Source organism: Lasioglossum baleicum, chromosome 3 (assembly GCF_051020765.1).
Source record: "Lasioglossum baleicum chromosome 3, iyLasBale1, whole genome shotgun sequence".
In the NCBI taxonomy this organism is placed as follows: Eukaryota; Metazoa; Arthropoda; class Insecta; order Hymenoptera; family Halictidae; genus Lasioglossum; species Lasioglossum baleicum.
In genome coordinates, this window is record NC_134931.1 from 14,347,574 (window position 1) to 14,364,859 (window position 17,286).

The 17,286-nt window shown below is 43.9% G+C and overlaps 1 protein-coding gene across 2 annotated transcripts in view; it reads left to right on the top strand.

Moving 5' to 3' along the window:
* Positions 1-17,286, top strand: part of LOC143207027 (uncharacterized) — a 63,202-nt gene that overhangs the window by 30,047 nt on the left and 15,869 nt on the right. For both annotated transcript variants that reach the window (XM_076420017.1, XM_076420018.1), the window contains one exon: positions 13,651-14,559. In XM_076420017.1, coding sequence (XP_076276132.1) covers positions 14,530-14,559 — 30 coding nt within the window. In that variant the 5' untranslated portion in view covers positions 13,651-14,529. The remainder of the gene's footprint in view (positions 1-13,650; positions 14,560-17,286) is intronic.

The following is a 17,286-nucleotide window of genomic DNA, read 5'->3' on the forward strand; positions in this document are numbered from 1 at the left end:
ATGCTTCTTATTGCATTAAATTATATTGTTTAGTTTTATAGCTATCCATTTTTAAGAAAACTAGTACTTTTATGCTGAATTATGAAAGGGGATACAGTGATATTAAAACAAAGTTTAAAAATGCTTCCGAACCTTGTTTCGAGTGCTACGGGGCAAACAAAGAATGATTATCAAGCCTGCTACAAAATGCTATTTATTGCATTAAATATATTGTTTAGTTTTATAGTTACCCATGCAGAGTACGGACTTACCCCACCGTGATAGTACGCACTTGCCCCGTGTAGTAATATTTACGGAGCAAGATCATACCTTGGCGTTTCTCTCAATAAATAAAAAAAAAATACGATAAAAATGGTTTATTTAATGTAAACCTACATCAATATTTGTTGTACTAACCTAAAATAACAACACAGAATATATTAATAACTTGTAAACTATTGCACGTTCAGGGTAACCTCAAAGTTGTACGTGTACCTCGCACGTGACTGTTTAGAATTGGTTGATTTAAGCGAGGAAAACACCTTCATTCTTGGGTGACATCTATGTGGAACAGTTCATACTAACTTATACTACATTAATAAATACAAGCTAGAGAAATTTCGTTCGTATTATAATAAAAATAACTAATTAACGGACTTGCCCCGTAGACGGACTTACCCCACTCCACCTTATACATAGAACAAAGCACATAAGTTTGTTTATAATTGTCGAGCAGAAACAACTCGGCACGAAACGTGTTAACCCTTAGCAGTTGGGCGATACTCGGTCAGAGTCACCATTAAAAATTGCTGTACCAGTATTCATAATATTGTTTACTTTACTAAACATGCTGGTATTTATTCAATTACTACACATTTAAATATTGTATGAGGTATACCAATTTCACGTCCACAAAATGAAAAAAAAATCATATACAACGGAATTATTCTAGGTCGGAAGAAATGATTCATTTTCAAGTTGAAATAGCTCCGACTGCAAATGGTTAAACGGGTCGAGCACGCGATAAGCCGCTATATTTAGATGTAACGTGTTTAGGTGCAGCACGAGACGCGCGAAATTTTCGTGGATAACGAGTCAAGTATGTAAGAGCAAGGTGCTGGTTCCGTGTGAGAAAACGCGATCGCCGATTTTTGAATCGCCACGCGTTGCGCGCTACCCCGGGAGTAGGTTCCCGTAGTAGAAACTCGATCGTTCGTTGCGCAACCAAATCTCCGAGGAGATAAGATGTTGCGCGGCCGATAACGGAATTTTATGAATACGACGGAACGAACCTAGCATATTCAACGATGTAGTGTTTCTACTTTTAACTCGACGCACGGCATTCCTCCCCTCTCGTTTCCTTGCTCGATATTTCTTCTCTGTTCTCCACGGTCCCGCTTCCAATCCTATCGGGATGGTTCAATCGAAGAACATCTATTACTTTGGACAGATATATAGTGGAGCGGTGACGAGAGGATAGCGATGCATATGTATACAGTGGGTGTACAAAAGTGTTCGTACATCTTTTAACACTAAACCTACCACTGCCGATCAAACGACCGATCTCACATTTTTAATTTTATAATTATTGAAATTATGACGTTGCCCACATGGAAAATGACTCGATAAATTTCTTTATCCAAGCACATATTGCAATAAAAATTGCAGGAAATCTAAATAAATTGTCATTTTTATCAGCTAGAACATTTTAATCGCTTTCAGTGCTCGGTAGTTTTAGTGTTAAAAACAAATAATTTTCAAAATTGGACTCAACAGCTTGAGTGATTTGAAGACATTAGAACGATTAGTTTACTAGCTAATGTGTAAATATTTTAAAAAAAATTCTTATCGGTCGCGATTGCGAAGGAAAAAGTAAAGGTCACGATTTGCAAATTTTTTATCTATGCCTGCAATTTGTGGTAGATCTAAGTAAGTTATATACGTGTACAAAGTTTCGTCGAAATCGATCAAGCTTGTCACGAAATATAATTGATTGAAAACAGCAAAAATTGTGAGAATCAGCGATTTAAATGAATCGCAAACCCTAAATCAGTGGTTTCCAATCTTCATGCCCAAAAACACGACTGCCCAAAAAAAAATTTTTTCCGCGCCTCCCTACCTTTTATATTTTTAATAGATATAACAATATAGATACATTGTAAAAACTGTTAAGTTCTATTTATTTGTAGATATCACATGATATGTAAATTAATTCTTTATTACAACATTTTTGCGCCTTCCAGGTTGGAAACTGCTGCCCTAAATTCAAAGAATTTTACATCTTACAATTACGATTCCAATGGAACTTTGTACATGTATATAACTTCCTTAGATTTACAAAATACGTGTTTTAAATTTTCATTACTTTTGAGTCCGAGGGAAATTGGACAGACCAAAGCTGGTATGAACGTGTTCCGAGCAAAGATCGGTTCCAAAGGCCGAGCCAAGGTTCTTAGAGCACATTCGCCCCGGGGAGCCGAGCATGATTTCCCGGTAGAAGTGCCGAGAGGTCAGAAAAATCCGCGAAATTGCAGGAGCATCCAGGTGCCGCGAGATGTCGGCCGATTCGCGTGCCGCACGCCATTGCGCGTCCACGGCAGCGCGAGATGAAACGACGACGATAACGCGCGGCCGGACTAATGCGCGATACGGAAAAACGACGCACAAAAGCATCGAGGCAGAGGTTTTCCCGCGGAGCAGACTTTCCTTCCTAAAAACGCCCGCCTCGCTTGTCCCGCTTATCCTCTTGTCCGCGAACGGGCAACCCATTTTTCATGGTACATACTCCGAAAACAGCTCCGCATGGGACAGCGACACGACATCGCGTATTCGTTTCGAACAGCCTTTAATCTTTCTGGAACGCCACCGCGAGACCCGGTTTTCGTTTGACGGCCTCGCTGCTCCACATTAAGGTGGCTCTTATTTACTCTTGTCAAGAATTTTTGTCAAAGTTTCTTCTACGGCACCCCCAAGAGTTGTTCCGAATAATTAAAACAATTTGTGCAATGTTTGAGCTCGATCTGATAACGGGAAAAAGTGGCCCAAGACGATTAATCATTGCACAGATCTTTTTAAATTATTTGGAATAACTCTGGGGGATGCCGAACAAGAAATTCAAAAGTCGAAAATAAGAACCACCCTTCGGTCGGAAAAGTCCGAGCTCATCTTGGAAGTTTGCAATTCCACGGTCGAATCCTTGCCGATCTTGGACGATCGAACTTGGTCGAAATTATTCCTTGATTATTTTGAACTGTACCTTTTTTTTAGATCGTCGAGTCGATTGCTTGCCTCCGATCGATCGTCGAGAGGAAATCCGCGTCGAGTAGCAATAAAATAGTCGAATCTCGAGGAGACCTCGAGAGCAAATAGACCCGACGACGACGTTCGATCTCGCCCGGAAAACTCGACGAAAATGGTTCCTCGAGGATCTTCGCCATCTAATCTCTAACTCGAGAATCCTCTGAGCGACGTTTACTCGCGTACAAATCGCGAAACCAATTCTGAGATTGGTGGTGAAAGATGGGTGCCAGACGCCGTTTAAAAGAAGGTAAACGCGTACCAAGCTGAAATTCTGGTAGATCCGGCCTAACCGGTAGCTACGTTTAACCTCGGAGTACTGCACTTTCTTCTGCTCGTTTATCCGAGATTAGACAGACGATCGCGGCCGGTAATGAGCTTTCGAGGCTCCGGGACTAAACGCATTATTCGAGGCTCCGCCGCCTTTGCCTTCGCGTACCCTCGCTTTCTTCCCTCGACCCGACCCGACCTTACCGACCCGATCCAACACGACCTTACACGAACTGTTCACCCTTCCACTTTGGAATTAAACCCGTCGTACTCTTGAAATTTCTCCCGTACTCTTCCTAGCCCCTGTACGCTCCAACCGTCGCGCCGCCAATTTTTTAGGGACATTTGTTTTAGAGTTAGGTTACAGACATAGTGGAGCGGTGAAGATCGAGGATAGCAACGTGGTAAACATCGCGGCAAAATCACACCAATGTAATTAAATGCGACTATACGTTGTCTGTCGACCTTTGCTTATATCAGTGTTTCCCAAAGTATGTATGCGAACCCCTGGGGATACAGGTAGAGTTTAGAGGGATACGCACTGATTTTAGTGCAATAATCCTGATGCAGCGGGAGTCTACTGTTGTGTACAAAGAATGTACACGCCTGCTACTTAATGACGACTGTTCTTCACGGGGGATATGTACTCAGTGTTACAACAGTTATAGAAGGGGTACACAGACGTCGAAACTTTGGGAAACACTGGCTTATATCTTCGTTTCGAAGTGAGCTAAGTCGGATAGCGCATGTTTATGTTAGAGGCGACCTAGTAATAAGTGGCCTTCCCATGCAATAAATTTCTGCATGCCGTCATTTGAGAACAATACGCAGTTTTGTAAGCATCGAGTCAAGTATTATAACGGATATGCATTGAATTTTGCCAGAAACTTGGGCATTTTTGTCCGGAAACCATACGTGTGGTCCTCCGTACAGTCCTGATCTAGCTCCTTGTGACTTCTGGTTGTTCCCCAAAATGAAAAAACCTATCGCAGGACAAAGATTTGCGGACGTAGAAGCAATACAACAGGATACGACGAAGCAGCTGTCCGCTATCCCTGAAGATGATTTTAAGGGAGTGATTTAAGGAAGAATTTTAAGATTTTCCGTAAGTGGCAGAATCGTGTGGCTTCTAACGGACAATACTTTGAAGGGGACACCGTTGATATCAACCATGAATGATACTTCCACCTGCTACATACAACGCAAGGTCGGATACTTTCCGGACAGACCACGTATATAGCGGAGCAAAAATCATTCCTTATTGGTGGCTCGTGTTCTTGCAGGCTATTACAGGTTCTTCTTGAGTTGTGTTCGACGCGCGCAACCTCCCGATAAATCTGTCAATTCTCGATTTAAAATGCAAAGCGCGGAAACGGGTAGTTTATTTGCCCCTCGTTTGGATCGAGGCGTATAGACCTTCGTCGACGAGGAATTCGCGGCTTGTGAATCGGATCACCAACACCGGGCCGAAAAAATGCGGGCTAGAAGCGCGCTTAATGGAAATTAAGATAACCGCGTCGCTGATCCCGCGTCGATGCATCAGCTGTTACGTGGCAACAGGTGGCCCTTTGCCGGAATGAACAAAAAAGGGGGGTGGACATTTTTAACGAGTTTCCGTGCTGGGCCCGTAACGGGAGACGAGAAATTTAGGAGCTTTTATTCACCGTGCCACTCGCAATTATCCTCCGTGCTGTTTCAATTCGACGACCGACTTTCGATCGGTCGCTCTCGCTCGGAAAAAAGTGTTTGACGAGCGCCCCGACGATCCGACGGCGAACTACCAACGATAAATAAATGAATCTGCTTGATAAAATGTATTAGGTGTACAAATAAGTTCGTTCCCTTTTCTTTCTACGATCATAACTTCTGACTGAATTCGAATTACTTCCCGATTTTGGTGTCATATGATGAGCACTCTAAGAGTTTCTAGTCCTATGCAACAATTTCAAGCAATATGCCGTGCGAGAAGCATCATTTGCGCCACTGTTTACTCTTCGCATTCCAGCTTAGGAAATCAGCTGTTGAAGCTACTGAAATGGTTCGTGCGGCACGCGGGCAAAAACTCTGTATCTTGCAGAACATGGAAAAAGTGGTACCAAAGATTTAAAGCCGAAAATTTTCATTTGGAAGTCGAAGATCGTTCAGGTGCACCGAGAAAGTTCGATGACGGTGAGTTAGAGGAATTGCTCAACGGAAATCCGTCCCAGATGCAAGAAGAATTGGCAGAAAGATTGGGAGTCACCAGACAAGATTTTATTACATAAAATGTAATATATTTTATGTAATAAAATCTTGAATTTGGAAAAAAAGGGGAAAGAACTTATTTGCACACCTAATATATACAAAACCGCCGACCGTCGTTCCGCAATCGCTGTCGCAAACGCAAATGGTTATGACCAAAAGTGGGTCTTCGCTAGTTGCAACGACAGTCTAGTTGAAAATCGCACCGCGGACCGGAAACTCGAGCGCTCGGGGAATTCTCGATCAGACGAAGGAGGATCGGTATCTTCGGCGTCCACGGTTTATGCGAACTACGTGCGTTGACTACTGGCCGACCATCCCACGGAAATCCATCTATTCGCGTGCTCGGTCACGAGGGAATTCGCGCGCGATACGAACGCAAAACGCGCGAAGTGCCTGCAAGAATGTTGCCGAACGAGTTCGAGTTCGAATTCTCGTCGAAACTGTCACTCAATAATTTCCTACACCCTCGTGCCGGGCGTCTACCGGCTACCGCGATCGGAACATAGCTTCCCGACCTTTCCGACTCGTAGCGCGAGTTTAACAAGGAACATTACCCAAGTGTAACACGCTGACATTAATGAAATTTATGCGGGATATAATTTGTTGAGAAAACCCTATTTTTGCTTATGTCTGGGGAACTAGAGGGATAGAACAATGATTTTTTTTTTTAATTTGTGCATTTACGATCAAAGAATGTAGTCATATTATGTAACAGGCTTCAGAAAAAATTACTTGTTCAAACAATATTTAAAAAATTCACCTCTTCTTGCCAATATTTCTTATTGAAGTAAAGTCGCGATCAGTGGCGCATTACCCTATGGGCAAATTCGCGAGGCCCCAAGCAAAAGGGGACCCCGAACGCGAACCATGATACAAGATCCAAAGTCTACGTTTTTCTCATAAAGTTATTTAGTTGGGGTTAGGGGCCCCGAAATTCAACTTTGCCCAAGGCCCCAGCTAGTTATAACGCGCTACTGGTCGCGATAGTTGTCAGTTGCCTACCCACTCCACTGTCGGCCAAGGAAAGACAGCGTATGGAAAAGAAAGAGACGCGGACAGTCGCCGTCGCCGCGCCGCGCCGGTACAGTTCAAAAGCCCGCGTGTCCTCTTTGATCCGCACTTAACATGCTGTCCTTCTCTACGTTCTGTTTTCGATTGAACTCTCGGCCGGTCGGCGCGGTAGACGCAGTCACAAAGAAATAATGTCGGTATGCGATAGTTGTCCGTGCAGAACACAGGCTGGTTGACAACTATCGGGACTTTACTGTAATTGTTTATCGATATTCATGCAACATTGTGTACGTAATTTATGGACCAACATAGGCCATCGTAATTTTGGAGTTTTTTTGTTTTTGTCATTGAACAATGATTATTAAATATAGAACATTTTCCCACCACATAGGGAACATGAATGTCAGCAGCTAAAAAGAAATTCGTGCCAAATATTTTTCAACAAACTATATCATCTATGAATTTCATTAACATCGGCGTGTTATACTTGTGTAATGTCCCTTGTAAGTCTAAATCGACAAATTTCGTTCTGTTCGACACTCCCTTCGGATACGCTGCTTTTATCGTTGAAATGTTCTGGACGTAGTCACTTATGCAATTTTTAGACTTCGAAGCGTTGATAACAAAAAATAAGCGGAAAGAGTCTTTCCCAGAGATGCCGATTCATCACTACATTTCAGCGATACCTCGTTCGATGCGTGAAAGCTTCTGTTTATGCGATGGGAGATTCGGCGAGTCGGTTATCGAATTGTTCATCGAGCGAAGTCGACTCGCAAAATCGTTCTCCCGCGATAAGGATTTATTAGTCTGTTGCTCGAACGAGTTCGATCGCAATCATGAATACGTTGGAACGGGTCGAAAGCGTCCTGGTATTTTTGGGTATGCCCTCGAAATTGATCGTCTCGCCGCCATATTAGAGGACGACGGTTCCTGTTGGTCGGAACTCGGCGACGATTCGATCCGAACGCTCGTTAATCGACTAGGAAAAATTTCAAACGAAGCGGTTACCATGCAAATGGCAAGGCAATTCTTTTTCCTCTTTTTTTGCTCCTTCTCCGTCTCTCGACGCGGCGAAATGAATTCCGCCGATGGGGGTGGAGCGCACCGCCGGAATTTATTTCTTACTTCGAAGTGGAATAAGTTAAACGCATCGACGATGGTATCGAGAACGAAAATTGAACAGACGGCTGGCGAATACCTAGTCGGAGACACTACGAACTATTGTACGACTCGGCACACAGTGCTGCGCCGTTTGATCGGACGTTTCCCGGTAAGCGCACAACCGGCCCGACCAAAACCCGATTCCGGTTGCATTAACACTAAACCTGCCACTGCCGGTCAAATTACCAGTTTTATATTCCTCATTTTACAATTATTGAAATTATGATATTGCTTATATGGAAAATTGATTCGATAAATTTCTTTATCCAAGTACGTATTATTTCAAACAGTGCACAAAATCTAAATAAACAGAACCTTGTCATTTATTGAAATTATGAAGTTACTTACATGGAAATTGATTCGATAAATTTCTTTATCCAAGCACGTATTGTTTGAAACAATCCACAAAGTCTAAATAAATAGAGCCTTGTCGTTCATTCAAATTATGAAGTTGCTTACATGGAAATTGATTTGATAAATTTCTTTATCCAAGCACGTATTGTTTGAAATAATCCACAAAGTATAAATAAACAGAGCCTTGTTGTTTATTCAAATTATGAAGTTGCTTACATGGAAATTTATCCGATAAATTTCTTTATCCAAGCACGTATTGTTTGAAACAATCCACAAAGTCTAAATAAATAGAGCCTTGTCGTTCATTCAAATTATGAAGTTGCTTACATGGAAATTGATTTGATAAATTTCTTTATCCAAGCACGTATTGTTTGAAACAATCCACAAAGTCTAAATAAATAGAGCCTTGTCGTTTATTCAAATGATGAAGTTGCTTACATGGAAATTGATTTGATAAATTTCTTTATCCAAGCACGTATTGTTTAAAACAATGCACGAAATCTAAATAAATGGAGTTTTGTCATTTCTAGAAGCTAAAGCAATTTAATCGCTTTTAGTGTTCGGTAGGTTCAGTGTTGACTCTCCTGGCTAGGAACAAATGCGATAGCTCGATACATTTGATCCTTACGCTCGAGACGATCAAAATTCCTTCAAATCGCCAAACGTCCATTTAACGAAGTTGCGTCGACTCGAACGAAACGAAAATATAAGCAATAGAGGAGAAAAATAGAGTCCCGCTCATCGGGTCTACAAACTCGAATAGACTCGCACGTAGTATATAATTCGTTTCTAAAATTATTGGCTTTCAATCGAGACAGATCGTTCTCTCTCTCTCTCTCTCGTTCGAACTTGAACGCTTTTTAGTTTATTTCTCGAGATAGCGCCGCGCGCGAACCAGCGTTAGACAAGCGGGAAAAGATTAGGCGACGCGTAGGAATCTCTCGGAGAAAAGAAGGATGATTCGCGTGCTCGGTCGCGTTCAACAGGAACCAGGAACAAAGCAACCTCTGTACAGGCCAGACTCGGCGGAATCGTGTAATCGATAGATAACTCGCGGTCTGGCTCGGCTCGGTCCGGTCTGGTCCGGCTCTAGTTTCGTCGGGAGACGTTCACCGGAGAATAATTGCCACTCGTCACGAACCGACTGCGAGAGAAACTCTGCCTCGGATTAATCTTATGCAAAACGTCGGTTGCGTTCGCGCCCCTCCGTCCGTCCTTCGGATTTCTTTATCTAGGATTGGTCGGAAGATTCGGTAGAAGTTTACTTGCCCTTTGCCGTTGAACCATAGACGATAGAACTATTTTGTATACCGACATTGCGTATCCGGACGAAAAAAGTTCCGACAATGCTACCGACAACGTTTTCGGTCGGTGGCGGTCTTGTTTAACCCTTTGCACTCGGAGCCATTTTAACTGGAAAATTAAAAATTCCTTCCGACCTAGAATATTTCCATTCTCTGCGATTTTTTAAAATTTGTTAGATACGAAATTGATACAATACCTCATAAAATACTTATCTAAAGACATATCTAATAATGTAAACAATATTTTAAATAATGGTACATACATAAATTTTTAGCGGTGCCTCAGAGGCACCACTCGAGTGCTGAGGGTTAATGCTACAGCAATGAAACCGCATTAAACATTAAACTTTACGCGTTAAGCTTTATATCAAGCTTCGCATCCAAGATGAATCACCATCTTTCCAACAGATTTAATTTTCGAGATGAGTGATCTTGCAAAATAACTGAAATATGAAATAAGGAATAATTAAACTATTTAATTGCAACTCGAATTTCATAGTTTTGCACTTCAAACGGTATGTCTGCTCGAAAAACCGACATGAAAGCTCTGTTATTTTGAATTTCGAGGTTTTAAAGGGTTCTTATTTGAGAGAAAACAAAATTTTGTTGTACTTTGAAAGTCGGAAAATTGAATTTCCGCCATGAAAACGTTCGTTCATCCTGCGGACCTCTTCGAAAGGCAGATGCTCGGCTACGAGCGGAAGAATCGCGAATCCTGGACCGTGGATCCTCGACGAAAGTTTTCGATCGGGTTCGAGAGCTGCACCGAACCCGATGAAAGATTCATCGAGTCTTAACCGATACGAGAGGAACCTCGAGACCGTGGATCGTCTTTTCTTTATTTCTTTATTTCTCGATTGGAATTTCCGAAAGCGCGGAGGTCTGCTCGCGTACCTAGGCATCTCCGGACGATATTTGCTCGCGCTGCAATATCGACCGCGGGTCGCCGTTGTTGCCGGACTTTTTAGCCGAGGACCGCAGCCACCGTTCTCGCTCGGAACGTCGACGGACGATTACTTCGTCCCGACGATATGTCCGCGGTAAACGTTTTTCTCTTTCCGAAAGACAAAATGTTTTACGACCGAGTCGGACTCCGAGCGAGTTGCTGGCTGATGATTTCCACAGGTTTGCGAGGAAGAAACGCGCGGCGCTGTTATTCTTCTCGCATAAAAGCGCGACCGAGAAGCCGCGGGAGGATCTATGTCGTTCGAACGGTATCGAGACGCGAGTCCGATCGACGGAACAAAATGCATGCTTCCGGTGTTGCGTTCCGTTGCGTTCTCCGAAGTCCGTCCGTCGCTCGGAGCTACGATTCTACCGTGGATAGATGGACGCACGGTCGATTAGGCTGATTAAACGAACCTGATTTAATCCGTACGTCAACTTTGCGAACTTCGGTAACTGCTGCTCGTTATCGATTATCGTTGTTGAAAGGCAAGTCATAGCTGGTGTATCGGTTCGCGATAAGAAAATTTCACGAAATGGAAATTTAACTGAACTTTCTGTCAATGTATCTGTACGGGATTGGACTCGATTAATGATTCAATCGTAATACCGCTGCGCTCGACGAAAAATTAATCTCGTGAGGGCTGGTTGAATATTGTCGTTGATGATGATGTTGATAGACTTGATAGTGAAGTACAACACTTTAAATTACAGTTCACTTATCTAAGTACATAGAACTCTCCTTTAATAATCAACTACTATGTGCAAGTTTGGTGTGACAACGTAAGATGATATTCATTCGGTGGTTGAGAAGAATCTGATCTTTTGAAAAACGCTTTGCTGTTGACTAGATGTCTTTTTGGGGGTACAAGAAATGAGTAGTGGGAGACAGTGTTTAAGGAAAGGGAAAACTACAGAAGAGAGGGAAGGCTGGAAATTGCAATAAAGAAAGAAAATGCAGGGACAAGGATGATCTGAGGATTGGTGAGTTGGAGAAAAACCAGATGTGAAGGATGTGAAGGACTAGGGCATTCGCTCGGAGTTATTTATGATGGAGAAAGTCCTTAAAAGTATGGGGGTGTGTGACAAATTATAAAACTTGGGTTTAAGCGCGGTTTAGAAGTTAAAGTGAAACGGAATTAAGAACTAAATGTGACAATGACTGTTGGTCGGGTGTGCTAGCAATCCGGACAGTATCCAAGAGCTCGAGAGGTAAGAGTCGGAAACGTAGGTCTGCCGAAAACTCTTGTACGGTACTTAAAGGGTGGGCCATTTAAGATTTGGAATTTGAATCGGCTATAAAAAAAAAACTAATGAATATTTTTTCAAAGTTATGAGTTTATTAAAAAGATTGAACCTTTCCATTTAGGAATGAAAGACAACATCATTCAAATGACTGTCACGGCTAGCCTTATAATACCCCATTCGATCAGTCCAATTTTTCAGTACAGTTTCGATTGTTTGGGCCTCTATTTCGTAAAATGGCAACTTCGATTTCGTGTTTCAAGTCGTCAATCGTCACTGGATGGTTAGCGTAACACTTGTTCTTAATGGCTCCCCACAAGAAAAAGCCCAACGGAGTCAAATCGCAGCTTCGAGGTGGCCAATTGACATCAGCATTTCGGCTGATCATGCGATTTTCGAAAACAATGCGCAAAAGATCGATTGTTACGTTGGCTGTGTGGCACGTTGCGCCGTCCTGTTGAAACCAAATGTCGTCTATGTCCATCCTCTTCAATTTTGGGAAACAAAAAATCGCTTAGCGTGGCGCGGTAGCGATCACCATTCACTGTAATGGCGTTTCCTTGCTCATTTTCGAAGAAAAATGGCCCAATAATGCCGCCAGACCAAATCCGCAACAGACAGTCACTCGTTGTGGATGCATTGGTTTCTCCACGATGACGTGTGAATTTTCTGAGCTCCAGATAAATTCAATTTTGCTTATTGACGTATCCTCCGAGGTGGAAATGAGAGGCCCAAACAATCGAAAATGTACTGAAAAATTGGACTGATCGAATGGGGTATTGTAAGGCTAGCCGTGGCAGTCATTGGAATGATGTTGTCTTCCATTCATAAATGGAAAGGTTCAATCTTTCTAATAAACTCATAACTTTGAAAAAATATTCATTAGTTCTTTTTTTATAGCCGATTCAAATTCCAAACGTTAGATGGCCCACCCTGTACAATTACGGGAACGATGCTGCAAAAAACATTTAGGAATTGATCGTTGTCTTCGTTTCGTTTCATCTTCGTTTAGGGTCGTATTCTCGACCGACGGCGAGTGAGAAAGAGTCTCTCGGGAAGAGTATCCATCTGTTAGGTGGCAAATCGAGACGAGCCCGTTGCTGTGGCCGCGACTCTTCCTATCGCAAGCCAACAATCAGAGAGAACCGCGTTTCCCCGCGTTTAATCCTCTTTGCTTCCGGTCGGCCGATGTTATCGGCGCGTACGTTATCGCTCTAATTGGCTGTCAGTTCAGCCGCAAAGGAATTTCGAAGCTCGAAGCCCGAACCTTGCGCGCTCAGTCCCTATTCGATTCGATCCGCGAAAGTAATCCTTTGCCTGCATCGATGTTGGATACGATCACGAGCTGGTCCATTTTTACGAGGTTCCGAGGGATCGAGGATCGTCCGTTCCATGGTTCACGGTTTATCACGGGGCCTTCTGTTCGGGGATTCGTTTCGGTGAAATTCGAATGCGCGTACGCGGTAGCCTTCTATCTTCTGTTGCCGAGTCTCTGTTTGGCCGGCGAATCGGAGGAATAGGTCGATCGAAGAGCATAGGGAATAAGTTCGCGTATAAATCTGTGGTTGTAACGAAGAACGCCGCATGTCACATACTTTAACTTTCCAGATACATATTACCATTTAAAGTTTTGATCACTAATTCTTTGACATAGGACATCGGTTAAATTGCATTGTATTTTTTTCAGCCATTCGAATTTGTTCTCATGACTTTTTACTGGTGAATACGTAAGAATATTTTGAAATTGTGACATGCGGCGTTTTTCCTTAGAACCACAGAAATATGCGTTTGAGGGAGAGAGTGCGAACGATTCGTAATAGCTGGTTGTTTTGCATTGCAGATGGTAGCGGTGCAGTACAAGCTGACGTACGGTTGGTAGTGGTCGGCTTGTCCCGGTTCGTGGAGACCACCCGGAGAGAGAAGCGGACGAGAGCAGCGGCGAAGGAGAAGAAAAAGAAGAAGAAGAAGCAAAGGAGAGAAAAGCAGCGCGTGGCGGAGAGGAGGAGAGGAGAAGTGGCCGCGGTCAGCCTGGAGGAGAGAAGAGGAACGGCGACCGTCGGTGATCGAGCGGAAGAGAAACGGCGGAGGAAACAACCGAGGATACGGCCGGGAAGAAGGGGGAGGGAACGGGTGCGGAATCGAAAGGGTAGAGGGGAGAAGGAGGAAGCGGAAAGGAAGAAGAGACCGGCAAGACCGAGACTCGGGCGAGGACGAGGTCGAGCAAGAGGCCGAGGAAGAGGAAGAAGGAAAGGCAAAGAGGAAAGAGAAAAGAGAAAGGAACGGGAACAGGAGCTACCCTCGAGGCTGCCGCTGCTGTTCCTTCGGAAGGAAGAGGAGGGCATCGTGGTCGTGGTCTCGCGATCTTCTTCCGGCAACTCGGCCAATTCAGGATCGAACCCCGGGGCTGCGAAGGTCGCTGATGTCCGCTACGAGCCCTGCCCTTACCCCTGCCACTTCGCCGTCACCCGAACGCAGCCGAGCGAGAGGAACGTTGTTGCCGTTACGACCGACAGCGACGAACGGGATCGGGAACCTCTTGTCGCTCCTCCTCATCGCCCGGCGCCCGCCGCCCGCCGCCCGGCGCGTCGATCCGAACCGATCCAAACTACCCGAACGACCCTCCTTCTCGTACGCGACGTTTCTTCGGAAACCGTCGTTCCTCGGAATCTCGACAGTACCACTGCTGCTGTATCGCCGATCAGCTCGACCACCCCTCTGAATGTCTTCGCACATCCAAAAGTCGTGCGTGGTGAGGACACAGGTTCATTTATCCCCGTTCCTCTTGTCATTCCAGCGACTCTGCTCAGCCCAGCTGTCTTGTGCAGGGTGTCACAAAATTATATGTTGCTGTCAGCATAGCACGATTCTACACCCCCGATTTAGTCGAAAATGGCATAAGGAACCTCCCACAAAATTGACTTTGAACGTGAAAAACTAGGTTAAAGATTAAAAATCTTAAATCATATGACATATAATTTTCTGACACTCTGTACGATTGAGAACACACTCTTCCCTTGTCCTTTCGCCGTTCCTCGCTGACAAACCTTTACCCTTTCGCGTCGACCATTTTAAACTTTTACGAGACGTATAAACCGTAAAATTGTACACAGGAATTTCAAACTATCCGATATACCTATTTCATTCGACGTCCACGAATTTTCCCCAAACCGTCGCGTCACAGCTCGTCGCGTCGTTCGTCCCTGTATACACCACCACGACCTTGTCCTTTCGCTGTTTCGGTGGAAAGGCTAGGCGAACAGGAAAATGCCAGAGCGCCGCGAAGGAAAAGGCTCGCCTCGCCGAGATGTTTTCTCGTTTATCAATTTCGATCCGTTTGTTGTCGAATCCGCACGCGCGCAACGGGCTTTTCGTATGTGGGTCAGACGGATGATTCGAGCGTGCAATAAACGTCGTACACCGCGAGGAAACAACAGGACATAGCGAAGGCTCGGACGAATTTCTATCCGAGGCGAGTAGCCCCCCACTTTTCATTTTTCTTTCAATTTTCTCAATTGTGCTAGGTTGTGCTAGGTTGTGCTAAGATTGTGCCAAAGTATTACTTCATGAAAATAATAAATAAAGAAGTTATGGTAAATAAATATTATAATAAATAAATAAATAATAAATATTATTATGGTAGCGCGCCTAGCACAAGTCAGCACAACTTCCGATTTCGATACTATATCGTTAATTGGACTTTCCAATAGGCTAGGGTACTGCCTAAAAACTAAAAATGCAACAAGTGGGGGGCTAACTTCTAGGAGGCCCCGTTTGTCGTTTCGCGAGGACCAAGCGACGTCGCGTCGAAGAAAAATGATTATATCGGTGCTCCTACGTAGCGGTATCGTTGGCCGACATTTCAGAGTTTTCCGATTTTCCGTCTCTTTCGAGGCGCCTCGCCGCGGAAAGAAGAAAAGGAGTTGGTTGACGGGTTGCGACGAAGCCCAGACCGAGGCCGAGGCCGAAATTCGATACGTCGCGCGTGAAGGATTTCCGATATTAACTCATAAATTCCAACGTTTCAATAACGCGAGCTCGTGCTCGCGCGCGCGTCAGCGTTACGCGGAAATTCTGTCAATTTCCTTCCTATATTGAACCGAATTCCGGTGAACGTCGTATCTCTCGTTTCGTGTTTAGCGTTCAGCGTTCGCGTGCTTCCGTTTCGATGATCACGCGAGATCTTACTACATACTCGTCGATGTTTTCTCGTCTCGTTAGTTTTTCACGGTTCGAAGCAACGACGGACAGGGACTAATTTCTCACGCGTCGATAACAATCGCTGGAGAGCGATGTTGATGTTATCGTTTCGACTGGACGGCCGATGGATAGACCTCGTTTCCAAACGAAACCGAGTCTTCGCTGGTTTTCGGTGGTACCTGAAAACTGAATAACTTCTTTCAGTATTTATCTATTTTCGATACCGAACTCGAAAACCGGCAAACGATCACTTATTTTCTTTTTTTCAATATCCTAGAGGAGACGAACGACGAACATTATCTCTTCTCTAGCAATTTTGTTCACGATTTCACGCTTAATCCTTTCACGAGAAATATGAAACCATCGGGAGATCTTCTCGTAACTTTCGTACGATTGTACGTCGACTTACCGTAGTCCGCAACAGATTTGCTGATGAAAAAATCTTAGAAAATCGACTCGTTGTTACGATCCCGCCGATTCTGTGCGAAACGACAAGCCCAGGGGAAGCTAATTAAGGCCGAGCTTCCGGGAAACTTGGCCATTAAGTATTTCACTGGAAGCAACGTCGGCTATAAGCAACGTTTTCCGGTCCTTGAGCCTTATATTACGAGTCACCTTTATCGGGCCGGTTTTCCAAAGTTTTCCCGGTTCCAGGATCTTCACCGGCTGCCTGGTGCTAGTCGGCAACGATTCTACGCCTTTTCCTGCGTCCTTTCATCGAACATCCCTTCCGGCAAACTCTCGTCGTCTCGTCTACTTTCGAAGAGGACTGGAAGCACGATTTTCAAAGCTTCCTTCTGCGGAGCTTCGTCTCTCTCTCTTTCTCTCCCTCGTCTCCCTTTGTGGAAGACGTCGCTTGTCCTCGGGTATTTAACACTGGAACTACCGGAAGGGTCAGACCTAGTTTAGCTTTTTAGTTTGCACCGAATCGGAAAGAAACTTTTACAAGAAATTACTGAGATAAAAGCACCAATAGTTGTCCAGTTAAGAAAAATTCTCTGTGTGAATAATGGTATGTGTGTGATAAATGCCTTTTATCCGTTATTAAATAGAGAGACTCTATGCGTGCAAATGCTGTTTGAACTTCTTTCATTGTGTAACAAAGCTATATTTTTGAACATAATTGTATTATTTAAATTTTATACAGATTTTTTTTTGGAAAATTCAACAATTGTGTCAGATGTTGACACAAATAGCAAATCTTTCGTGGTTTGTTTATTCTTAATTAATATGAGAGACTATATTCATCCATCGCGCCTTTTTCAAATGATTATTACGT